General features: G+C 31.0%; 2 protein-coding genes across 2 annotated transcripts in view; both read right to left on the bottom strand.

Moving 5' to 3' along the window:
* The window catches only part of LOC111698141 (thioredoxin domain-containing protein 5), a 32576-nt gene extending 25473 nt beyond the window's left edge, over positions 1 to 7103 (bottom strand). Inside the window, exon 1 of the mRNA XM_023468395.1 lies at positions 7092 to 7103. The gene's annotated coding sequence lies outside the window, so the exon portion shown is untranslated. The remainder of the gene's footprint in view (positions 1 to 7091) is intronic.
* On the bottom strand, positions 1752 to 26642 carry LOC111698142 (monocarboxylate transporter 12-B-like). Its single transcript, XM_023468398.1, is given in 29 exon segments — positions 1752 to 2366; positions 2564 to 2684; positions 2900 to 3017; positions 4041 to 4156; positions 5517 to 5657; positions 6115 to 6230; positions 6970 to 7012; positions 7215 to 7257; positions 7404 to 7742; positions 8680 to 8771; positions 9267 to 9345; positions 9877 to 9957; positions 10772 to 10872; positions 11377 to 11441; positions 12682 to 12739; positions 13225 to 13314; positions 15094 to 15159; positions 16116 to 16168; positions 16767 to 16833; positions 17625 to 17678; positions 17927 to 17986; positions 18374 to 18441; positions 18691 to 18770; positions 18994 to 19037; positions 21810 to 21841; positions 25110 to 25218; positions 25451 to 25526; positions 25953 to 26001; positions 26329 to 26642. Coding segments are annotated over 29 exon segments (2484 nt in total). The 5' UTR covers positions 26382 to 26642; the 3' UTR covers positions 1752 to 2296.
* Between the last annotated feature and the right edge of the window lie 953 nt (positions 26643 to 27595).

Below are 27595 nucleotides of genomic sequence, written 5' to 3'. Positions count from 1 at the left end.
ACCTCTGTAGAACTCAGGTCTACAGCAATAACTTTGTCTGTATTGCCTAGGAACAGACTGATCTAGATCTCTCTCGTTCTCTCAATATACTCTGTCATTTTCAATCTGGATAGGACTTTAGAATTTACAAACTACTGTAGAATTGACTGGTCTACAATAATACCTTAGCATGTATCAATACAGATACAACACTTTCTGTATTCTACTAGTCTAAATCTATCCACCAAGATAAAGTTACAACTCAGATCCGTCTTGTTTACTAAACAAGGATGGATTACTCTAATAACCTAATCAAGAGTATTATTCCAACTAAGGTATATTTTGAGTTCTATGGTAGAGGTTAAATTAATGAACGTAATTACAAGTTTTACATAGTTGTTTTAAAGCGTAGTTAGGTTTGAGGACCCATAGGTTTTGTACGTAGTTATAGAAAGACAGATAGATAGATAGATAAATAGATAGATAGATAGATAGATAGATAGATAGATAGATAGATAGATAGATAGATAGATAGATAGACAGATAGGTAGATAGAAAGATAGATAGATAGATATATAGATGGATAGATATATAGAGATAGATAGAAAGATATTTAGATATAAAGATAGATAGAAAGATAGATATACAAATATATAAATAGATATGAAGATTAATAAATTGATAGATAGATATATAGACAAACTAGATATCTCTGTAAGGATGATATAAAGATTAATAGATAAATAAATTAATAGATAATTAAATAAATAGGTAGATAGATAGATAAACTAGATATCTCTGTAAAGATGATGTAAAGATAAATAATAAATAAATAAATAATTAAATAAATAGATAGTTAGATGATGGACAAGATATCTCTGATGTAAGGATTGTATAAAGAAATGATCAGATAGCAATATTACATCTCATATACACATGTTCAACCGAGGGTTTGTGCACGTTAAAACGAACACCTTCAGGGTTACCCACAAAGAATATGACTGTAAAGACGACCTTAATAATAACAATGACGAATCCAAGGTTTAACTAAGTCTTCTGCCTTAAAAGTTAAAGAAAGTCTGTTAATGGCTTTTTAATGATTTCGCGAAGAAAGAAACAAGTTTCAGTTCCAGAGAAACAGACAGTTTTAATTCCGTACAGTCGTCTCTGAAGTCTCATCCTTTGTGGGTAACCTTGTATCTTTTCAAAATTCTATCAAATAATATATAGTTATTATAAATGAGACAGAAGTTTTTTTCATTGCTTCACAGAAAACTTTAGAAAAAAAGGAACATATCAAATCAAATGTTCGAAAGGTATTTTTGAATAAATAAATAATTTGATTTATTAGAATTTAGATTCAAAAGTCATATACTTACTTTTATTACTTTTAATCTATCTTGAAAACCTGTTGCTCAAAGGAATGTATGAACATTTTGTCGAGAAGGTCTCTCTCTCTCCATATGGAGTAATTAAATTTTTTTTCATTTTTTATTGACTAGTTTTAATGTTTACAAATATCACAGATGAACAGTAAAAAATCAAAATAATTCTACACACATTTTTAAATGCTTTTTTTCACCAGAAAGGTTTCACTATATTTTTGGATTATGCTGAACATTAATCTTTATTAAATTCGGCACAAAATATTTGTCTAAAATTAGTTTTTATACTGTTGAAAATAGAAAACAATTATGAAAGCTTTATAATGCAATCTTTACTTTTTTATGCGCAAAAAGAGTATCTTTAGAATATGGCAAATGCGGTAAAAATTGAATAATTCTTCGAGCATTTTCTGGTATTAGAAAGACCGGTTTATTACTGATGCAGCTCATTATGATTTATGTTGATTAAAGCTACTGATTGCTCCATTAAGTATTGTATTTCCTATTTTATTCTACAGCTAAAGTCACTGTGGTAGATGCGGCTTCCCTTCCACTGTTTAAGATATTACAGAGCTCTAATTTTTGTGTGATCCGATCCGGTACAAGGATTCAATATTACATTGTAATTGTACATTCACTCGTACATAAAAGACTAGACTACACAATGAAACACATGAACCCATCTGTACCGGCGCGCATGGCAACAGTACATCAAAAGGTGGTATCACTGTTCCTGAGTGCATTACATTGCATTCTAATCCATACGGCATCAATGGATAGTGTCAGCACCACTTTTCTTCGCCCATATGCCACTAGCAGCAGTAACAGCATGAAGACAATGCACTGATAAATATTGTTGCTGCTGCCCCTTATCCCTTGTCTATTCAACACACAGCTGCAGTAAATATTTATTTTGCGCTAACGCTATGAAGCTACCCTGAGGCTTCATCTATTGTAGTAATCATTCTGTTAGCTCCTGGAAGCAGCTGCCAAGGTCCATTTCTGAAATTTCCAAATTATTTAATGATCCCTAAACATGAGAGCGTCTAAACTTATGGTTAAGTAGCTTTGCCTTTATCCAAATGCAGTTTTTGTGTCTGTTGGAGTAATGAATAATTTCTCTCTGATTTTAAGCAATTCTAATCCACCATTTTCAAAGATATGTGAAAACAAATAAATTTTCCAGAATGCCGCATTACCTAAACTTCGGAACTTCTCTAAGTCCAGATCGTCTTCGTTCAAGAATTGGAACTGGGTTAATATTTGGCGGTAGAGAATGGTTCACGGCAACATCTTCAGTTAAGGTTTCCAGTGCCCGTCCTGATAAAATATATAAACATTAAAGGGAGTACTCGCGAATATTAAAAGGGGTTATAAATACTAAATTTAAATCGTATGGCCCTTCCCTTTCATTTCAGCTAAAATTTTGTCATGCAAAAATCCAAAACTTCTAAGCCCATACTGCTCATTCTGTGCTTCTACGGGGATTTCTAGATAAACTTTAACTTTTATTTTTCAAAGGTGAAAAAAGATACCTTGAAAAAGGCTGCTGGGTTGCTTGACAAGTGACCATTTTCTAGATTTCCTGACCGGTCCTTCCATATCCATGATCAAATTCTGTTCATACTCACTCAGCATGACACAGTTCTCAACCTAAAATAAAGATCAGTTTTTTTCTGGAGCCGTTCCGTTTCTTCAAAATGTTACATTCTTTAAAATTTGTTTTACAATTTTGTGCACAAATTTTTTTTTTCCAAATGATGAAAGACAAAAATTAAAAAAATGGTCAATTCGGTTTGGTGAAAATTTTGCATAATGCATTATCTAGATGAACATTTTGCAACATCCAATAACACTTTTAGAAAATGCACTTTTACAATATGAGATTCCTTTGTAACCTCTTAAAGGTAATACAAGCTTTGAATTAGAACCATTTAAATAGATTTTTAGCTTTACCAACATATATTTTAGAACAACTTGATTTAGTACACTTGGGTCAGAAAACTTTTGCGATCTTATATTTGATGATTTTCTAAGAAGCAGTACTTAACTCCTCTTCTTGAAGATATCAAACCTAGCCTTGTTTTAATTCACTGCAGGAGGAATTCCTTCGGTGCACTGCTGGCGGTAAGACCGAGGAGGATCATCCTCAAAGAGACTGTAGAGTAATTTAAAGTGATCCTTCATGCAAAGATTTCAATGCCCGAATCACTACGGTACCCTTAACACTTTTATCTGATCAAGATAATATCGTTTTGCTAAGTTTAAAAGAGAAGTGTTTAATTCTGATAATTTCGGCCTTTATAACTTCTAATAAGAGAAACATGCAAGTCACTCATGTAGAGAATCCGCAATCGAAAACAATCATTTATAAAAGTTATAAACATTTATCATACATTGCATGAGGTTCACATGAAATTACACGTACAGCCCCTTAAAGGGGATGTAGTCTGTACCTTAGCACATGAAGTAATGTTTTCCAGGAAATCTAGTTCATCAAGGAGGTTATACCTTAGCACATGAAGTAATGTTATCCAGGAAATCTAGTTCATCAAGGAGGTTATACCTTAGCACATGAAGTAATATTATCCAGGAAATCTAGTTCATCAAGGAGGTGATACCTTAGCACATGAAGTAATGTTATCCAGGAAATCTAGTTCATCAAGGAGGTTATACCTTAGCACATGAAGTAATGTTATCCAGGAAATCTAGTTCATCAAGAAGGTTATCAGGAATATCCATATCAGCTATACCCTCCTCAGAGATACAAGTCAACTCAGGTTTCTTCAAATCTAATAAAATTAAATTTATATAAAATAAATATATTCAATATGATCCTTATGATCTTTCAAGATTTCTCATGACTTTTATTTTCAACCAATCATTTACACCGGTATACCGTGACATAAATTTTGAATTTAAAGGGACTAAGCGTAATTTCACGCGACTTTCCATTTAAAGGAACATCCCAGAGTTGCAATGGTACCCTTTAAACCTTTGACTAATCATCGAGGACAGAGATCTCAGTGTAGAGAGCCGTTAAATTCTTTAGTTTGAAGGTCACGTGAAATTACACTTACAGTGTAATTATTGCTCTAGTTAAATCATTTTTAATCGCCAGTAAAATGTTTTTAAAATAAATATATTGGTGTGAAAGTGAAGAATTTAAATCACAGAAATAGATTAAATAAATGGACGGAGGGATTGATTGAACAAAATATGCATCCGACTGGGTGACTGCTTGGTATTTGAAATGCATTGAATTAATGTGGATGCAGTTCATAACATCGCTTTTAGAATGATCTTAAACCTTAATGGGGGCTTTATACGGACTTGCGGGGAGATTGCTGAAAGGCCGGGGGGGGGGGGGGTCGTGGATTAAAAAATTAAAGATAAAAGAAAAAGAAAAATTCTTACTAATAAGTTTTATTTTAATATTTTTCTTATGGCAATCTTTACAAGTAGATGTCCAAATGTTTATAAACCCTGACTTGCACTTTTAGTTTAAAGAATTTATGTTGAAGTCCAAACAAAGTATTTAGAGAAGAATACATGTAATTTTTCACAATCATTTTTAAGCACCATACAATCAGAGGTACAGGGAGAACCAGTAAACAGGGGAAGGAAAGTCGTCTTATTTTGATCATTTTCGTGATGTTAGGTACTTCCAAAATGTGCATTTTCCCAAAAGGTAACTTCCCTAGTCCATCTCCTAACCCAAGCGATCGGTCCCAATTGCAGCCTGCGGCGCCTCAAAAGGCCTAACATAACCTTTGGAAAGTTGCTTCTTGGGAAAATGCACATTTGGGAAGTTCCCACTTGGTAGTTGTCACTTTGGAAGTTGAACATGGGAAAGCCTCTGGGAAAATTCTAAAAATATTTCAGTACCAACAGTGATATAAATCAAGTTAAAAAACAGCCTTCGCTCGTAATAAAAAGAAAGAATAATTTCTGGTTCTTATAACAGAAGAATTTATTAAGATTTAAGGGTGAATGGAAGGATGAAAGGCAGGATAAATGAATGAATGAATAAATAATCACCTAATAAATTATCTAATGAGTTCTGGCTAGCTAGGAACCCTATACCAAGGGGTTGAATATATAAGGAAAGGATGAATGAAAGAATGAATGAATAAATGAATGAATAATCACCTAATAAATCATCTAATGAGTTCTGGCTAGCTAGGAACCCTATACCAAGGGGCTGAATATATTCCTCGTCTTCGGGGAAGGATATTTTTCTATCTGGAGCAGAGTGTATTGACGTCTCATTGGTCCGCTCAGAGATTAGCTCTAGATAGATAGATAGATAGATAGTTAGTTAGATAGATAGATAGGTAGATAAATAGAAAGAAAGATAGATAGATAGCTAGATAGACAGATAGATAGATAGATGTAGGGATATATGGATGGATAGATAGATAGGCTAAAAAATAGGTAACTAAATAAATTGATAATTTGTATGTAAAGATTATTAGATGGATATATAATTAGATGATTAGAAAATAAAATAAATTAGATTTATAGAAAAATTAATATGAATAGATTCATAAATTGTATTAGATAATACTATTAGATAATACTATCTATGCATAGATGTAAGTTTGAATAAGTTAGATACGAGACAACAACATAGATTGTATTAGATAATACTATCTATGCATAGATGTAAGTTTGAATAAGTTAGATACGAAACAACAACATAGACCAATAAATAAAATGATGAATAAAGAAAGAATGAATAGTAAACCTGATTCTGTTCCATGAAGTGTTCTATGCCTATGCCTATGACGTTTCCTAAGCCTGCGTTTATGTACGTCAATTAGGAACAAAGCAAAACTTCCTAACAGAACACAACTAGCACTAGAATTCAGATCATTTTAACAAATTCAGTGTAAAAGGATTTAAAAAAAATTAAATTTTAAGTTGCTGAAAAATCTTAGTCTTCTTAAAAATCAATGAGAGGATTTTACAGTAAAGGCCGATTAAATTATTAAAAAACTATTCTTTAAGTGGAATTTTTACCTCAAAATAAATAGATAAATAAATAGCACATTTTTTCCATTCTAACGAAATTTGTTTTTGAATACTTTTTAGAGAAACAGTTTTGTTTGAAACCACTGTCTATAAATCAAACATTCTTTTATGATGATGATTTGATGCAATATTCAGTAAAATGAATTCATGCAGGATCTAATTTGATGATGATGCAGAAAAGCGAATGCATCAGGCAAAGTTTGGAATGGGCATCAATGACATTTCAAAAATCAAATTCATGAATTGATTTAAAAGTTAATGAGTGAATGAACGAAATGAACAAATGAATTAACTTTCTATCTGTTAAATTAGATTATAAAAATGTGATTATAAAAGTTTCACTATAAAAGTGATAAAAGACAATTTTAGAATCTAAAATTTAAGAATTTTGATATTTAAAATCCTCAATTATCAATTTAATTTGTTGTTTTTGGTACATTATCAATTTAAAATCGTTAGTTTCAGATTTTCATTGAATCATCGGTTTTTTGAGGGAAGTCATAGAGAGTAATAAATTTTCCTTTGAAAAAATAAAATGTTAGACTTTTTAATTTCAAAATGATTCCTGAAATAGTATCCGGCCTTCCCTCCACATCCTATATTGATGTAGCCTAGATAAAAAATTTAAAAGTTTAAACATTTATTTAATTTTTAACTTGAAATCACTTTTTTTAGGCTAAAAGTTATAACAACTGAATCAAAAAAGTCAACATTTAAAATGTTTAGATTCAAAGTTAAATAAAAACTAAAGCTAAAAAAATAAAATAAAAATTTTACAAAAGAATAAACTTTTAATAATGAATGTTATCCAACCTGATATTGGGATCCCAATTCCAATCGGTAAGGCCTGGGAAAACTAAAACAAAGCTTTAAAAAAAGTGTTTTAAAATTTTATGTCAAGATTTTCAGGCATAATTTTAAAATTATCAAAATCCTTGCCATTTAAGACATTAACAATTTTAAACTGTGAATAGTTATTATTATGATTGTTAACATTGTTACCTGAATATACCCCCACGCCCTGCCAAAGTTTCTTGCTCTTACTTTTTCAAACACGTACATTTTTAAAGAATAGTGATAACCACCTGATTTAGGCAACATTTTGTAATATTTGTAATGTTGAAAACTTTGGTTAAAGATAAGTTAAATCAGAAACTTTTAAGCTTGGGTCTTTAGTTTTATAAAAATTCCATAATTTCTAAATTTTTTTAAATAGATATAAAAAATGTTGATTTAATTTCCTAAAAAGACTCCGTACACCCAGACAAATATAACATATCCATTATATCCTTCTACTGCTGTTAAAGCCAGGATACAGATTCCACAGATTAGGATACACGCCTACAATATATAGTTAGCTTAAAGATATGTTATTTTTAAAATGTGTAAAAAGTTTAGAGTGCATGGCAAGGTAAATAAAGTGCAGTGCATTATAGATTGTAAAGAAAGTACACTGCAATGTACAGTTCAAAGTGTGTATGGATTGTAATGAATGCACACTGTACACAGTACAGTGTCAAGTAAAACGTTAAGGGTAAAAAAGTACAGTGTACAGCGTACAGCGTGTAAAACGTACAGAGTGTACAGTTAAAAGAGTACACAGCATATAGATTGTACTAGGTGTTCAGTGTAAAGTATTCATTGTACAGCACACCTGCCAAAGGCTATTCTATAATGTGCTTCATAGGACAGTATATACCTGACAAAGTCTGTCTATCCTATAGTGTACTGTAAAGTACTGTCTGCCTATCCTATAGTGTACTGCACAGTACAGTATATACCTGACAAAGTCTGCCTATCCTATAGTGTATTGTACAGTACAGTATATACCTGACAAAGGTACTGTCTGCCTATCCTATAGTGCACTGCACAGTACAGTTTATACCTGACAAAGGTACTGTCTCCCTATCCTATGGTGTACTGTTCAGTACAGTGTATACCTGACAAAGGTATTGTCTTCCTATCCTATAGTGTACTTTACCGTACAGTATATACCTGACAAAGGTACTGTCTGCATATCCTATAGTGTACTGCACAGTACATTATATACCTGACAAAGGTACTGTCTGCCTATCCTATAGTGTACTGCACAGTACAGTATATACCTGACAAGGTACTGTCTGCCTATCCTATAGTGTACTGCACAGTACAGTATATACCTGACAAAGGTACTGTCTGCCTATCCTATAGTTTACTGCACAGTACAGTATATACCTGACATACCTGACAAAGGTACTGTCTGCCTATCCTATAGTGCACTGCACGGTACAGTATATACCTGACAAAGATACTGTCTGCCTATCCTACAATCAGTTGATTTTTGAACAACTAGAGAACCAAGAAGAAAGCATCCAACCACCCAGGCCAATCCTTTAATATGCAAAATGTATGAATAAAAATCTAGAAAACCGGGAGAAGAATTCCTAATTATTTACTTTGGAAACTTTTTATCCCACTATCTAGGGACCGTGACATTTGTAGGAATAATGAGGAATAACAATTTCCTCAAAATTGAAGAAATGAGTTGGAATTCCACAAATTTTTTATTTCTCACTGAAGAATAAGACATGCCTTACGTAATGGTACTCTTAAAAATGTGAAATAGGAAGACGACTTTTAGACACAAGGTATGATTTAGAAAAGTCGGCTGAACGAACATGAAGCATGTAACACAGCAATTCTGCAGTTTACAATGGTTATCATCAGACCCGTTTCAGCATTTTGAACCTTCAGGTTATACTATTTGTTTTATTAAAACATTAAATGCACATGAAACATATGATTAAATGTCGTCTTCCTATTACACTTACTCAGTTTTATAGGCCTCACTGTATTCAGTTGAAACTTATTAAATAATATGCTTACCAAGATATGTTTGCAACAGTAAAATTTGTGTTTCAATTAACCCTTCCTGGCTCGCTTGATGCGCCTTAAATAAAAATTAGTATTTTTGGAAACTTTTTGCATTTTAAAATTAAATATTGTTGATTTAACATTTCAACGCATTAAAAGCTTTTAGCATTCGCATGGTTTTATGCTTTTATATATACATTAAACTTCAACAAAAAAAATAGAATTGAGAAATACAAAAATTGATATTGCATTAAGGTCAAATGGGGTCAAAAGTTGATGAGGAACTGCATGTGAAACATTTATGCAATGTTTATATTTAATATTAAAAAAAGTTAAAAGACGTATTTCTCATCCTTCCGTTGAATTCCTTAGTTAATATGTTTATATTCATGAAATTGAATGAGTTTTTAAAAGTATTTAGGTTTTACAAGTTCAGTAAAAGATAAAAAATCGCAAGCTTTGAAAATATTGATTTGAATCTAGTAAAGGTTTGCATCTGTAATCGATAATTTTGATTTTTTACTTGATGTTTATTTTTATTAACATTTTTAATATTTTATTGATTTTACTTCTTGATGGATCAATTATTTTATTGATCGATTATTTATTGATCAATTATTATTTGATTGATTGTAAATCTGCCTAGAAGGATCTGAACTGTTCTGCTCTTGAGACAAGAAGTGTCGAAGAATGGTGGTTTCTCCTCCTAAAATTGATTAGTTGATTGTAAACATAAAATCACAAATAATGATAAATTGACTTAACATTATTAAAAACTTATCTTTCATCCATATATATATATATACACATACTTTGATTGTCTGTCTGTCTGTCCGTTTGTGTCCAATAAAAGTCTGAACGGCTACACAGTTCGGGCACAACATTTTTGAGGCAACTTACATAATCCCATGGGAAGGATATTTGATGCCCAGAATTACAAACATGTGTCATTCAAAAAAAAAATTCCGATTTTCGTAAAATCCTGAAAATCCTTGAAAAAATAGTATAAAATAGTATTATATAATATTTTAGACCATGACTAGAATTTTTTTGAAGTAGTTAAGCGTCCCTTCATATTTGGATCAAAAAACGTCAGCCATTCCAAAGTCAACTCACTGAATTGCAGGCTAGAATAGTCTGTAACTCGAGACAGACAAACTAAAATTAAAAATGTCGTCTCTAAATTTGTATGATTAACATATATTGATAACTTTAACGTGTAAAATTGTAGAATGTATTAACTGTAGAATGAAAGACGACATTTTACTTGACTAAAATCCGCGACGCGTTTACCCATTTAATTGAGTAATGTCAGCTGTTTCCAAATATGGCGCTGGAGCCTGGCATGTTTGGACAAATCAGACACAACTCAGCTTGTAGATTTCAAATCAGGGACAAAAGGGGGAACAAAGTGGAGAAAAGGAAACTATGTGTGCGTTGTGGAGGGTGGAGGATTGTTTGTAGTTCAATTCAATGTAAAAAAAATATAAATTTATTTATTTAAACTCTGTTGTTACCTGCTTTTTGTTTTTATCTTTGATTTTTCGTTTTTGGTTTTTTAAGTGAAGAATTGCTCTTCTCTGTGGGTGGTAAAGGGTGGCAGACCGGTAAAACATTCCTAGTTTATTTAGATTTCCAAAAAAAAGCTTCTAAAATGTTAGATTTTTAAAGTGTAACAATTGTAACATTTATGTTTAGTTTCTTAGGAGACTCTTAAACAACATTTTAATAAACAATAAAACATAAATAATTCACCTGAAAACCATTAAATATAAAAATCACAATAAAGGAATTAAGACTTTGCCACAAAATCAATTTTCTAATCCCTCCCTATACCTTCGAAACCCCATGATGTAAACCTTTTATATTTCCAACATAATTTATTTAATCCAGCGAAGAAGATCCATAATTTTGAGTTTGTAATAAAGACTAAATACATTTTGGCTGTTATAAATTTAGTTTCAATGCTATCATTTATTGATATATCAAATGAATTAGCTAAGTATGTCTTTTCATCCTGTTTGAGTTTAAACACTGTTTAAAAGATTTTTCCCTTCAATAAGAAGGTTTGATTTTGTAATGAATTATTATAATTTAGTTTGAAGAGATTAAACATATTTACCTAGAATAAAAGTGAGGAATACGACCCCTGTAACAGTTTGTAATCCTATTCTCCAACCAATCTCCCTTAAATAAAATATTTTTGAATACTGGATATAGAGCTGGGCGTCTTTCCTGAAGAACGATCGTTCTTTCACAGAAATGAATATTATGGAACGAAACAAACAATTAAAAAAATAATGGCGTATTTTCATATCAGAAATTTATAGGTAGCTTTTATAGATTGCTCCTTGCTATAAAAATGTATATTTAAATTTTGTTTTATTTTAATCTTAATACTAGTTATGTATTTTATTTGTGTATATATATATATATATATATTGCACATCGAATTAAATAGAAACCCATAGAATAAACTTGTTTTTGTTTAGCAAGAATTGTAGTAACGGATCTCAAAGGATCTTCAAAACATATAAGTAACTTATATTCATAAATTAACAAATTACAGTTAGTATTTTGGAAGAAAAAAGATCATGTAAATTCCAACATCATTTCATTAGATAAGATACAAGAAAGACAACAATCATTTCTCTGTTTTCTGATTACTGTGTGAACCGCGCTTTAGAAATTGTAAATTGTCGGTACAGTCCAAAGTAGGACTGCAAAGGTTGGCCCATTCGGATATTCGAATGTACACCGGTGGGGCGTGGAACTGTTCATATAAACATTTCCGGTCTTGACGTCGTACATATTTTTATAGACGAAAGAATAAAAAAATCCATGACCACCCCCCTACTCATAACTACCCTTTACAACTGCCGTACAAGGTGCGAACTCATGAATGTGAGTTGCTGAATAATTCTAACTAACATGCTCGCTTTTTATATCCGCCATTACGCGATATTTTCCCGCCATCTTGCGGCTGCTATCTTGGTTCAATACAATAGACTCTTTCTAATTTTGTTGATGGGTTCCCTTAGCGTAATTTGTAGATAAACGCAGCAGATAGCCTAAGATTTAGAGGACCAGTGAGCAGACGAATTAAACTTTAGAGTAAAAGAAAACTGAGCTAAAAACTTTAGAATGGGATATCCTTAATCCTAATCGGTGAATTAATCTGGAGATTAAGAACAAGAGGAGAACAAGTCTTATTTAATCTGGAGATAAGAAAAAGAGGAGATCACGCATTGATTGATTTCGATATCCACAATTCTTAAGTTTTCAGCTCTGGATAAATATATTTTAGTTAGAGACAGTTTTTTTTCTAGCACATTGTAGACAATGCATAATAATAATAGAGGTACAATAAATGAACATACTGTACAGTTACGTACACTGTACATATATCTATTCTTACAATTTTTACCTGATTGCTCCTCTTAAAAACAATGACATTGTACTCAGACCGATTCCACTTCCGGAAACTAAATAAAGGTTATTTAAATTCCAACCTTAGTTTTATGTCACCTTCTATTTAATAGAGTGACATGTCTTATTCACAACATCACCATTAAAAAACTTTGCCAGATCAAGAAGAAGTTTTTCTGTTTGAGAATTAATTGTTTTGAATTATGGTTTCTCTATAAAAGTGAAATTTGGATTTGTAGAAACTATGGGGGAAACTGTCAGAATTAAATTCTGCTCGAGCTAGAAAACAACAATATCATTAATATTTTCGATCAGATGAAGTAAAACAGTTGTGAATCGGTTATGGAACTCGTTTAAAAGAGGGTCACATGACATGAACGGGAAATAATGGTTATTTTCAGTGTTCATGTATAACAAAACTTTAAAAAATCATTTTGCATTAAAACACTAAATTTTATTATGTTTTACTGATTGGTATTTCCAAAAAAAATTGTTTCAAAACAAATTTTATCATTTTGTACAAAATATTTTGTTCTCCTACCTACTAATATTTCAACCATGTTTCTCCTTCTTTTAAAATATTGTCCGACCATAATAGTAGAGGTATCTCTTATCAACCCTACTCCTATTCCTAGAAGAAAAAAAATATTTTTTTTTAATATCATATTTGATGGAAAAATTCCCAGCGGCCACCGACGGAGGGAAAACATTTTCATCGGAGGGTTGGTCAGTGGTGAATACTATACATCGGAGGTACTATATCATCGGAGGAAAAGTAAAACTACATGTTTTTTGGCAAAAATTTTAATTTTCAAAAGAATGTATCAAAAACAACATTTTTCTCAAATGATCAAATCATAAACAAAAAAATTTAAAAAATGCCATCAATAATAATTATATATTTGAAATTCAGAATACACCTTAATTACATTTCCATGTACAATACTTAAAGATTAACATGTACAGGTATATCAATGCAAAATGTATTTTCCATGACAGGTTGTGCTCCTACTTCTTACAACCCCTATCCGTCATCTTAAACATGCATAAACTTAGTTTTTCGTCTCTAATATGCATAGGATAGATCTTTATTATTCATCACTGCACCACACAGATTAGACAATATGCGAATTAAAAGGAAGAAAAGGAGGAAAAATTCTTTATAACAACTATGCACTATAATGCAGGTCAGGCTTGAAAATTACTTTTTTTATATAAAAAATGAAGAAGGAAGAAGGAATGAAGAAGAAATGAAGAAGGATGATGAACTTTAGAAGAATGAGGGATGAAGAAGATTTTGAGGAATGGAGAAGGATGAGGTATAAAGAAAGATGAAGAAGGATTGAGTAATGAAGAATGATGATGAATGAAGAAGGATAAATAATGCAGAAGTATGTGGAATGAAGAAAGATAAGGAATGAAGAAGGATGAGAATTGAAGAAGGATGATAAATGAAGAAGGATGAGGACTGAAGAAGGATGAGGAATTAAAAAAGATGAGGAATAAAGAAGAATAAGGAATGAAGAAGGATAAGGAATGGAGAAGGATGAGGATTAAAGAAGGATGAGGAATAAAAAAGATGAGGAATAAAGAAGGATACGGAATGAAGAAGGATAAGGAATGGAGAAGGATGAGGATTGAAGAAGGATAAGGAATGAAGAAGGATAAGGAATAAAGAAGGATGAGGAATGAAGAAGAAAGAAGAAGGACAATGAATGAAGAATGATATGACAGAATGAATCAGAATACTGATATGAAGATGATTATTCTGTGTTCTGAGAATGATTGATGTGAAAATAATGTCACCTTTAGTAACAATATTATAAAAGGACTGGTCTCGATTTGTAACCAAATTTTTGAGTGATGACATTTTAATTTCATTTGTTTGATTTTTATTAAATCCATCCTAAACATAACAGGTTAACGGTTTGCAGTAAATTACTCAAAATTTCAAGAATTTGTGTTTTACATGGAATGTACAGTACAGTACATTACAGTACAGTACAGTACAGTACAGTACAGTACAGTACAGTACAGTACAGTACAGTACAGTACAGTACAGTACATTACAGTACAGTACAGTACAGTACAGGACAGTTACAGTACAGTACAGTACAGTACAGTACAGTACAGTACAGTACAGTACAGTACAGTACAGTACAGTACAGTACAGTACAGTACAGTACAGTACAGTACAGTACAGTACCGTACAGTACAGTACAGTACAGTACAGTACAGGACAGGACAGGACAGTACAGTACAGTACAGTACAGTACAGTACAGTACAGTACAGGACAGTACAGTAAAGTACAGTACACTATAGTACAGAACAGTTCAAGAAATAACAGTACAGTACAGTAAAGCGTATTTATAACAAACTGTTCCGTAAAATAATGAACAGTACACTTACCTACAATTAGTCCGTAACTAAAAAACAATTGATGAAATTGACTTGCAAATGATGTGAACAAGCAACCTGATAAAATCATTATTTTTCAAATTAATAAATAATAATAGTAAAAGATAATAGATCCATCTTTCTATAGTGATTATCATATATTTTTGGATGGTCAATATTAAAATGTTGCCCAAAAAAATGTTGCCTTTTATTATTAAAAAAAAAATCGGCTTCAACATTGTTCAGAGCGCTCCAAGAGACTAATTTTTTAAACAACAGACATTGAAGGCGACAAGGATCAAAATGTAAATAAAAAAACTTGAAACGCTGAGATGATATTAAAGGATAAATAATAGTGAAGGAAGTTGAATACAAATTGATATTGGAAAACAACTGGAGATCTAGCCAACATATTTTATACCATGACCCTCTTTTCTTTTTCTAGGCAGAAGAAGAAGAAGAAGAAGAAGAAGAAGAAGAAGAAGAAGAAGAAGAAGAAGAAGAAGAAGAAGAAGAAGAAGAAGAAGAAGAAGAAGAAGAAGAAGAAGAANATGTACATCTCTTGTAATAAACCATAGATTTATACTTAAAACTGTTATGATATGTTAAACATTAAGATCGTGAGGTATAAAGTTTGAAATAAAGATTAAGTCTAGAATTATTAACATAAATTCCAAATTTTTAAATACAGATGATTTAAACTTTTAAGATATTAAAATTACACTATCACTATAAATAATCGCTACAAATTAGCCATCAGCAAGTTTTGATTAAAACCTTTTTTAAGTGGTAAACAATTCCTTGTTTTTAAACCCAAAGAAAAAAGAAACATTTGAAATCTAATCAATGATCGATTACAACACCATAATCAATCAAAAATACACTTACCCCTGTTACTTTTCCCCAAAAGTAAAAAAATTTGTTTTCATAAATTAAAACTACTTTTCTATGAAATTGTCTACAAAGTTTGAAATATCAATGATAAGATTTTCAAAAACTAATTTTGACATCTTTTGAAAAATAATGAATTTTGCCTAATGCAGTAACTAGTCCACCCATCACTGCAGTTAACCTTGTAGATTTCCTCCTACCAGATAATGATAATTATTTTATTAATAATGATATTTAGAAAAACTTTTTACTTCTTTTGGTTTTCTTTGCTGCTATTGATAATTTAAACAGTTTTAGTGACAAAATTATACAAAACATCTGAATATATATTATATCCTCCGATTTTTTTTTTGGTTATTGTTTTATAATGTATGAAGAAAAATTTCTCACATATAGAGCAACAAGGTTAAAATGCAAGGAAAGACATTTCAGAGGTGTACGCATCTTTTGTACTGCAGTATACTGCAGTCTCTGGGCGGCAATGTAAACACAAGACGGATGTCGAAGCCTGACAAGGGATCCATCTTTCAAATAAAAAATCGATGAAATATTCTGGTCATAGGAAACGATTATGTGAATTATCAAAATTATAAAAATTTAATGCTTTTAACCTCCTCGAATACTAAACGAAACTGATGCATCTATTCTTGTTTACAAATTCCGCCCAGAGATAACTGGTTTCAATATGTACGCAGAGTATACGCAACCGCACAATAAACTTTCCTTGAATTATAACCTTGCAGAGCAATATCTAGAAGTTGAAATAGAAGATGGATGCCCTGAATGCCTCCTACCTGCAGAAAGCAAATGTGACAGGAGAAATGAATAGTGAGGTACAAGTAGATAAAGCTCCCAACCAACCTGAAATAGAAATAAAAAACAATTAGAACTTGATTTAATTATATTATCCCAGGATTACGTCAGGATCTCAGCTGGTTTACAGTTAAAGTACTGCAGTTTCTGGAAAGCATATAAGGAGAGTTTTAGAGCCGTATTTGTTTACATTTCTCCCCGAAACTGCAGTACACAATTGTTAACAATGGTAATGGATTAGTCCCCTGTACCTTGCTCAAATTAATCTCTCTCTACAAGGGAATGATTCAGTTAGTGTTATGTACCGTTTTCAATTCGTAAACTGTTTAGTGTGTACTTATAAGGCGGTATGGTTATACTTTAAATGAACCGGAGTTGTATTCTTTTACCGTACAGCATTGGGCTGATCTTTGGCCTTTGCGTACGATGTGTACGAATTGCTTCATATATGAATACATAACTACGAATTGCTTCCTATATGTATACATAACTACAAATTGCTTTATATATGAATACATAACTACGAATTACTTCATATATGTATACATAACTACGAATTGCTTCATATATGTACACATAACTACGAATTGCTTCATATATGTATACATAACTACGAATTGCTTCATATATGTATACATAACTACGAATTGCTTCATATATGTATACATAACTACGAATTGCTTCATATATGTATACATAACTACGAATTGCTTCATATATGTATACATAACTACGAATTGCTTCATATATGTATACATAACNATGTTTATATGTGATTACATGTAATAAACCGGGGGGGGGGGTTGTACAGTTTGTTGTACAGTTCTGCAGCTCGTGACCTGTGGAAGGATTCCAGATTAATGAAAGAGGAACTAGATAATTTGGTATTCGACCTAAAATATAAACTTCCTTTTTTCAATTTTATTTATTTATTTATTATTTATTTATTATGAGATTTTCCAGAAAAACATTTGAACTGCCAATGGTTAAAAGTGATTTCAACGTCTTTAAATGTTTTAAATACTTGATTAAAGGTGAAACTAATGTTGCATACTTTTTGGTTTGGGTTTACTAAATCATAAATGGGTAAAAGTCTTTTTTTATTTTCAGAAAAGAATCGAAAATTGTTTGAAAAGTTTTCCTAGATGTCTAATGAAAAGCACTGCTAGTCCAATCTGTACTCCGTATCCTAATGTTTGTACTAAAACAAAGCAAATTCAATCCTTCATTTTCTTTAAAGGGACTGCTGCCATATTTACAAGTGTTCCTCCATTTTGAAACAGTACACCTTTATCTGAGCAAAAAAGAAATTTTATGGACAGTCCCTTTTTAATATTTTATCAATATAAAATAAAAATTCAAATTAAGAATGAAAAAGCGAAAAATATTAGGGCAAAAACACTGCCATGCAGTTACAAAGGAAATCACTCAAAATTACTTTGAAAAGTCGAAAAAAGAAAGGAAGTATGAAAACTTTTTTTAAAAAGGATAATGTTTTATTTTAAAACTTGTTAATTATATATTATACGTCTGTTAATCAATACCTTTTCGGAATTTAAACCAAAAACATTGTTTAAATTGAATTTGCCTAGAGTTGCTGTGATCACCACTACCCAGCCCCATCCCCCCTCAGGATAGTAGTGTTGTTTCAGGGTCCTTGTACATACACAGTTTCATGTACAGTTCATACCATTTTTATTGAAAAAGAACCGTATTTTGGAATTTAAATCTGAGGAAGTTTGGTTTGGTGGGCCGAAATACAGTGTAGCTTGGAAGTTGTACCTTTAAGAATCCATATGGGCCTTAATGTTAAGATCTACATCAATAACGGCCCGGTCTCAAGAGTTGATGTACAATTTCCCTGGATGTGTAGACACTAAAATATGTTTAGATACTGTGTGTTGCCTGAATTCTTTAATTTTTTGATCTGCAGCAGTGGCGCCGAGCACAAGAGAGTTTCCTGATTTAGAGATGATCACTTTTACCTGTGTATAGCAACGTTTTCTTGTTAAATATATCTTAATTTAAATCTTTTTTTTAGATTTTGAATTTTGAAAATATGGATAAATCAAATTCATACTTAATAAGACAAATTTTTCAGAATATATTGTTGTCGGATATACCTCGAACCATGTAAATGGAGGGTCACATATGATTACGCATACAGTCCCATTAATAATTGATTAATTTAACGTTTTTGCTATTTTCCTGATCAGGCTGCCGATTATGATCTGCATCGTCGCAGGTACATACTGACCAATCAATCAATCAAACATTTATAAATTATCTATTTTACCAATCAAATGATAAATCAATTAAGAAATCAATCAACCAATTGAATAATAAATAATTCCTAAAATTATCAATGTTTTATTTCGTCATTAAATCCATTAGCCGATGAAACAGACAATCAATTAAGAGATCAATTATTCAATTAATCGATTGCTCGATAAACCAATCAATCAAAAATATTATATCAAATTAAAATCACTTTTTTAAAAACAATTAATTAATTCCATCAATTTATCAAAAAAAAATAGTTTGATAAAAAAAATATTTAAAAACTTATTTTAGAAGCTTGAATTATCTAATAATGTATTTTAGAAGCTTGAATTATCTAATAATGTATTTTAGAAGCTTGAATTATCTAATAATGTATTTTAGAAGCTTGAATTATCTAATAATGTATTTTAGAAGCTTGAATTATCTAATAATGTATTTTAGAAGCTTGAATTATCTAATAATGTATGAGTGAAAATTTGATCAACAGTAAAAAATTTTATCAAATTAAACAATAAGATAATTTGTTAATAATAATCAATCTATTCAATCAATATCAAATGATTCTTGTTCTAATTATCCTTTTATCCAAAAAATTTAAAAAACTTTTTTTAAACAGATCAAGATCACTTTCTAATTGTATTAAAAAAAAAAATCTATCAATCATGGGCAAAACCTAATATTTATCAATCCCAATATAAATATCTGTCCAATTTCCCAATATGCTGCATATTAATCACCGTTTGCATTTTGAAAACAAAAAATTCACAGTGTTACGCGTTCCACTCTCACTTGGGCAGATGATATAAACAAAATAAAAACTAATCCAATCCAATTTGATAATATAAAAACTAAGATAACATTTTTTTAAAAATATTTTTAGTCCGTGTTAAGACAAGTAAAAAATCAATCCATTTAATTAATTCTTCCTTTTTGCTCTTTTAGCACCTCCCCATTTCCTCGGTTTCCCGATTCCCCTTTTTCTTTCACTCTTTACCTTTTCACCAACCCAATTCCTTCCGCCCTCCCCCCCTTTCCTTTAAATAAAATGCAAAATTCTAGGATTCCCATCTTTTGTTTCTCTTTTCTTGTAAAAGTTGTCCTCAAAGCTGTAACTTTTCTTTTTAGTCGTTGACACCTATCCCCCTCCATAAGAGATTATAGAATGGGGAGGGGTTATAGGGAGATTGAAGGAAGGGAGGAGGTTATAGGAAGATTATAGAAGGGGTAGGGGTTATATGGAGATTGAAGGAAGAAGAAGAAAGAAAACACGCTAAGTAGGGATTAGGGATGGATTGTTTCCATTTAAAAAAACAATCGTTTCGTTTTGGAAACAACTAAAAAAAAATATAGTCTTTTAAAAACGAACGTTTTTCGTTAAAAAACTATAGTTTTTAAAAACGATAGTTTTTTAAAACAACCCTTCGTTAACGACCGTTAACGACGATCCTTCGTTAAAGACCGTTAACGACAACCCTCTTTAACGACCTTTTAAAGAGAAAATACATTTTTGGTCAGAAAATCCGAAAACATTCAGGTATTTTTAAAAACGATCGTTTTTTGAAAGTTAAAAACGAGCGGTTCGTTTTCAAAAACGATTGTTTTTTTCAGAAACGAAATCGCTTTTTTCAAAAACAATTAACAACCCTAATGGGGATACATTCTAAAAGTTGTAAGTTTATCTAATTTAGAAATACCAAGTAGGGATTGAGAAGCAGTTTCTTAAATTGCAAAGATTTAACTGAAATATCTAAACATATATAAATCAACTAAACAAATTAAGAATCCTAGATCTTAATAAAAACAAATTGACAGACATACTCCTTAAACATATTTAAACTGATGATAGATAAACTTCCTCTAACAGGGTTATATCAAAAATCTTTAACTTGCAGTTTAAAAAAGGGGTTTTCTTTGTTTATTGCACTCATAAAAAAACTGAAAGACAAGTAATATTATGCTTTCGATATTTTGGATCACCTTGGTTTTTTTTGTATTTGTGTTTTAATAAAAACGAGAATAGGATTTAACATGCCAATCTCTTTNAGAAAATTCGAAAATTTAAATTCATCTCATTGTGGATAAATTTTTGACTATACAACGTTCGAAATATTATATATCTTTCGCTTTTGACGTGACAAGACAACGTTTTAGAAAATATCTCTAGGTTTTGGCGAAACAAATAAAACGTTTAAATAAATTGTTTGGCGAATACATCAATACAAATAAGACGACTTTTCTATTTAGATTTAGGTTTTATAACAAGCTTTTATAAGTTAATAAGTTAAAAAGTAAACATTAAAAGCTTCTGTAAATTGACACTGACAGCCTCTCCTGGTTTCCATTTTTTAAGTATCTAAGCTGTTTTATAGCTTGGTAAAAAATCAAAATTCAAATAGAAAGTCGTCTTCATTGTATGGATATATACGACGACGACTGTAAAGCTCTTATTTTGATTTGACCAGACATCACTTTCAAGACAACCAAATTTGGCGTACATATTGAATTATGATTGAACCACTTGAGAAATGATTAAACTAATTGATTCTTTTATTTATCAAATCATTTATTGGTAGATCGATTTATGGAATTATTGATCGATTGTTTTATTAATTGATTGATTGATTGCCTGATTTTCTGATTCATTATTTGATTTTTCGATATATTGATTAATTGATTTATCAATTGATTAATTGATTTAGCGATTTAATATTGATTGAGTGACTAATTGATTGATTTAATTCCTGAGTGCTGTTCATTGGGTAGATCATCACCACTAATAAAAATCATGTTAAGAAAAATAAGGATAACATTTTCAAATATCTTAAATTTTGAATTTTCTAACTCATTATTGTTATTATTGTGAAAATAAGCCTCGAAAGAGTTAAGAGATTCAGGGTTATCCACAAATGATGAGACTTTAATGACAACCAGAAACTCTTTAATGACAACCTGAAACTCTTTAATGACAACCTGAAACTCTTTAATTATGACGAAATGAAGATAGAATTTTATCCTATGCCTGTAATAAATATCGGGTAACACAATATTCTGTAACCTGGACTACATTGTATATTGTTAATTATCTACGTTTGTAAACTTCTACATAAAACCCATTATTCATTTTAACTACCCTTTAAATCAATACGTAGCATTATTAGCTTAATCATAGGATACATAATGACGTACATCTTAATTGCGCCTATATTAACTGTGCTGTAAATACGTAACATGATTGTCTTAATCATGTGATATAGATAACAATGTAGGAATTGTAATTACTTTTATTAACTTTAACTTGAAACATATAAACCTCAAATACATTAGTTGATATAGAGACTCCATTCTGTTTACTGCGAGAGAGTAATTTAATAATAATTTAAAAAAAAAACTAATTCTGAAAGCGTATCCACCCCAAAATCAGGAGTTTTGAACGTCGAATTTGCGCTCAAACTCAGGATTTACAGATCTTTAAAAAGTGAAATATGTCTCAAATGAATCCTAAAGAAGTTTTCGACAACACTGCATACTCAGTTCAATTACCTTACATAGCCGGTCACTCCCTTTAAGTATATTTTTTAAGGGTAAACTTAAATGATTTGACAAAGAAGAAACAAGTTTACAGGGGCATGGAGTCTCATCCTTTGTAAATCAGTCATACCGATTAGAAACTCCTGAATAAAAGAATGAACGAAGACTACTTTTATTGCGCCCTTTTCAAAAATTGTGTTGCTATAGAAATCCACGGTTTTAATTTCTGGAAAATCCGCAGTCTCAGGTTCTAACATTGTTTACAAGGTTCTTAATCGTTTATGACATTTTTTAGAGAAAGTTACACTTAAAAGTATGCTAAAAAGTTTTGATTGATTCTTTAACAAACTCGTAAACAATCTCTTTAAGAAATATTCTTGTAAAAAGTAAATGGAAAAGTGTATATTTGAATAGGAATCTATTTATCTAGAAATAGATAAATGCAAATATGTAAAGAAATAGACATTTGAAATAACTAAAAATTATCTTGTGGAACGAAAAAATTTAGAACAATAAAGTATACATTCAGAAAGCCAAACAGCATATAAATGAAAAAGGTTTTTGATTTTTTGTTTTTGCAATATCTGTAGGATAACTGTCATCCGCAAAAGAAAATAACATATGTAAAGTTCTTTCCAAATTAAAGTTGAAAGCTAAACTATTTTTCTAAAACTGTTATAAAATGAGGACAGTTATACGGGATGAAAAATTAAAAGCTAAAAATAATCGTATCAATGTATGAAACTTTTGACTATTATGAGAGCTAGTAAAATCCTTCTGCCTCCATGTCTGATTCTCAACAGTGCCCTTTATAAAAGCTTAATCTGATCCCGTTAAGAGATATTCATGATTTCTTTACAAAAATTGGTTATTTTAAAGTGACTTGAGCATGAGGTTACAGAAACAATTGAGGACATTTTGAGAATTTTTCAAGTTAGAAAAACGATGATATCTTCCACATTATTGACCAAAAACAGGTTTAAAGGGTATCTTTATGAATTTAACTTTGAGCAAATCTGATTTAAAAAGACATTTTAAGTTCCTTGCAGGATGTTATTGTTTAGCGTATGTTTACTCCACGGTACACGATATACTGCAATACTGCATCAAGTATACGGTGTTTAACATTCTTAAAAAAAGAAGTAAAAATTCAGTTCTAAAGTAGCAAGGTCAGTTGACAGTATATCATGAACAGGTTAAAAGAAACCAACACGTATTTTAATCGTTATTAAAACATAAAAAGTTAAATGTAAAAAGAATTACATCATGCAAGGTTATTTCAGGTATTTCAGTTTATAATCGTGTTTAAAACCCGAGAAGAAATATTCAAAAAGAAGTTAAGATACAGAAAGATATGAAATAGAAAAAGCCCCAAGACACAGGATGCAAAGAGGGCAAAACATATGGAATTTCCCCCTCCCTTCTCTTCCCATACACCCCCCTCCCTCACCATTCCACCCTCTCCGCCCCTCCCCCCTCCCTTCCCTTCCCCTACAGCCCCCTCCCTCCATATTCCACCCTCTCCGTCCCTCCCCTTCCCTTCTTTTCCTTCTCCGTTGTCACTGTCTTTCCCTCCCCTCCCTTTTCCTCGTTACCCCCCATTAAAAAAAAATGAAAATAAAAATATATTATTGCCAATCAAATGTATTTAGGGACACCGTTTGTTTTATAATGTTGCCGTAATAATAATTTAAAGAAGAAAGAAATTGTTTTTACCACAACACAAGATTTTCTAATCCCTATATCTTTGCAACCCGATTCAAAAAGTCTGTTTTAGATGAAATAATGCAAGTTTTAAATATGAAAGATGTACGCCATCTGGTTGAAAAGATATGAGGATTAGATAGGAATATTTGAGTGTGTAGCATGTATAGCTTGATTGGAATACAATTCTTCTAAAAAGTGTTACTTGTATATTTTAATGAAAAAAGAAACCCCGAAAGTTGTGTTTAACTTCATGCATATTTTCAGACCGAATAAATGAATAAAAGTGGAATCACCCCTCCCCCCCCCTCCCCTCTTACAACAGACGCCAATGAATAAATACAATTCGGGTCGGGTTTGTTAATTTCCAAAATTGTGTGAAAAACCCGCTTTTTTATTCAAATACAGTGAGGCCCACATACAGTGAGAAATAGAAAGACAAAATCTAAGAAATCTATATCATAGATGACTATTTGGTGTTATAGTTGAAAAACAAATAGTTACACGCATTTTTTTAATGTGGAAGATTTCGAAGATATTGTCGTTTTTCTAGGTTGAAAAGTGTGCAATGATGATAATCCAAATACGTTTTAATGAAGTCACTTTGTAGAGAAACCACAATTGGAAATAATCAGTTTTTAAAATAATAAATATACTAATTGATAATTGAGAAAAAAGCTTTTGATATCTTTTCACTGCGATAATGCTGTGTGTGTTTCACTTTTATGTTGTCGAACATATTTGCGTTTCAAGGAAATTAAAAGATTTCAAATCTAATTAACTGATTTGTAATTTCTACATGATTTTGCCTAGGGTAGTCCTGCTGAAGTGCATGACTGCTTGGAAGTGAAGGAAATTCGGCCTGAATATCAAAGTTACTGCCTAGCTGACTACCAATCTGACTATCTAGGGCTCCATCTGTATAAATTCGTACTCTATGGCTTAAAAAAACAATTATGATATAAATTCCGTAAATCTCAATACAGAGATTACAACTTTATATAAATATATAGATATGCACTTAAAAACTCAAAAAAAAGGGGGAGGGGATTTAATAACAATTAAAAAAATTCTTGAAGAAATTGAATTTGAGAAAAAGAGGACGGAAAGAAAAAATAATAAAAATGACATATATTGAGGACGTGATTTCCTTCTATTCCGCTATCCTTGTATCCAGAGTTACTGTCCTGGGAGACAGTGCTGTCCTGTTTAAACAGACGCAGCTTCTGCAGTATAGTACTAATACAGAATTCTACATCTATTTTGAATCCAAAACTAGTTATATTTTCCCTGAGATGTGGTGAAAATTTGCATAGAAAAGTATTTGGTATTAATTGCACCAATCAGATTGAAAGTATTAATTACCATTAATTAGCTTGATTTAATAACCTCCCATTAAATTAACCTGCAGCTTGATTAATTACAGATAGTTTCTCATGTATCATTATAGGAGAGAAAGGACAAGGGGGGGAGAGGGATAGTCCCTTTTAAACAGGTTTTAACCCTTTTTTCTAGATCTTTATAAGCCCAAATTTTAGTATTTTTTACGCAAAAGATTTTCAAGAATTTTCTACTTAATACAAATAACATTTAAATAAGTAAAAGGGGTCTTTTATAAAATATATTGTTGAAAATAACTTAAAAAAAATAACCGTTTTTATATCAATGACATGTGGCATAGACTGAGATCTCAGCATTTTCCTGTGTGGGAAACAAATCCTTATCTCAGGGGTTCTCACAAATATTTGGGGATTTTTTTCGTTAAAAATTGGTAATCCTAAATTTTAAGCTTTTTATATGAAACACTTTAAAATATCGTAGGTAGGAATAAACATCAAAAGTCAATTAGTTTTTTTTCAAGAAGAATTTAAAGTGGAGACAAAAAAAATTTCTTAAAGAATCCGGGACGAAGAAAAACATGTCGACCAAACTTGTTCCTAAATATTAATCTGTGAATTAGATCTTAACAAGGCTTTAACTTGAAATAATTCAAAGGATTTAATATAATAAAATGTTGAGATAAGTTTCCTTTCGTCTATTCCAATGCTGCTCATTTTCTGGCGAATTCTGACCGCCGCCATGTTTTCTCCGCGTAACGCCACGTAATATCATTTCAATTAATCACATTTTCCCAAACCAAATCAAACTTTATTCTCCCGCATTTTTCTCATTTCCAATCCCCGCCATTTTAGATTCCTCTGATGCTCTGGTGACAATATATCACAAGAAACGGTGTCAGAATATTTTTAAATCTTGGAGTTAGATCGTCTACTTTGCATAAATTCAAATTCTTAAAACAAATTTAAGACGCTTGAACCTTGCAGTTTTTTTGCATATGCAATTTATCTGAAAAGTAAAGAGTATTAACATAAAATTTTTATAAGATTAAGTTAGATATTGCACTGAAAGCTTGACATGTGTTCAATGAAACCTGTCCTGTTTATTTAAAATTGTTATTGTTATACGGTCCGGCACAAAGGCCGGCCATGTTTATTGGTGGTTTGATTGTGTGCGCTTATGCATCGTTCGCGCATTTTCTGCAAAAACAATTTCTACAACTGCACGTAGGTTGCAATTTAATTATTTGCTTTGATTGCAAATATGAATTAGAAAATGAAACCATGGGAATGCGACTATCCAAAATTAAAGGAATTTAAAGGAAGGGGGCTGAGTTTTGATGAACATTTTTAAAAGGGTTTTAAAAAGGTGATTTTATTTCTTTTAGATCTAAGAGAGTGTTTTTAAATACATTCCTAGCTATCTTAACTGTATTTTAACCAATTTGCATTTAAGTGTTAGATGAAATAAAACAGCAGCTAATGAAATTCCAATGTATAAATATCTATCAACATTTTATACTATGTTAAAAAGAGTGGGGGTTGGGGGGGGGGGAAGACTATTATTCAAACCAGTACATATCTGTTTTTTTTGGATAAGTGTTAATTTCAAATTATTGATTGCAATTTAACATCAGTAAAACAAATATTTTAGAAATTTAACAATAAAGAAATCAAAAACTTTAGATTTTCTAACTTTAGATATTTAAATCCATGTTTATAAATAAAGAAACTTATATCATTAAAAGAAAATCTGTTCTTTTCGACAAAACGACTTAAAAACGACTTAAAACATATCTGGAAGCATATTTCTATCCGATTTATATGTCCCCTAGTTTTGAAATCCTTTGAATGGGATGGCGCTTAGCCACAGATTTGTTAATTTTTAATTTAAAAGATTTAAGGTAAATTCCAAGGGTCTGAGGGAAAATTTAACCCTATTCCTTTAGAAGCAATAC

Source organism: Eurytemora carolleeae, unplaced genomic scaffold (assembly GCF_000591075.1).
Source record: "Eurytemora carolleeae unplaced genomic scaffold, Eaff_2.0 scaffold235, whole genome shotgun sequence".
NCBI classification, from domain to species: Eukaryota; Metazoa; Arthropoda; class Copepoda; order Calanoida; family Temoridae; genus Eurytemora; species Eurytemora carolleeae.
This window is presented reverse-complemented; position numbering and strand designations above follow the sequence as displayed.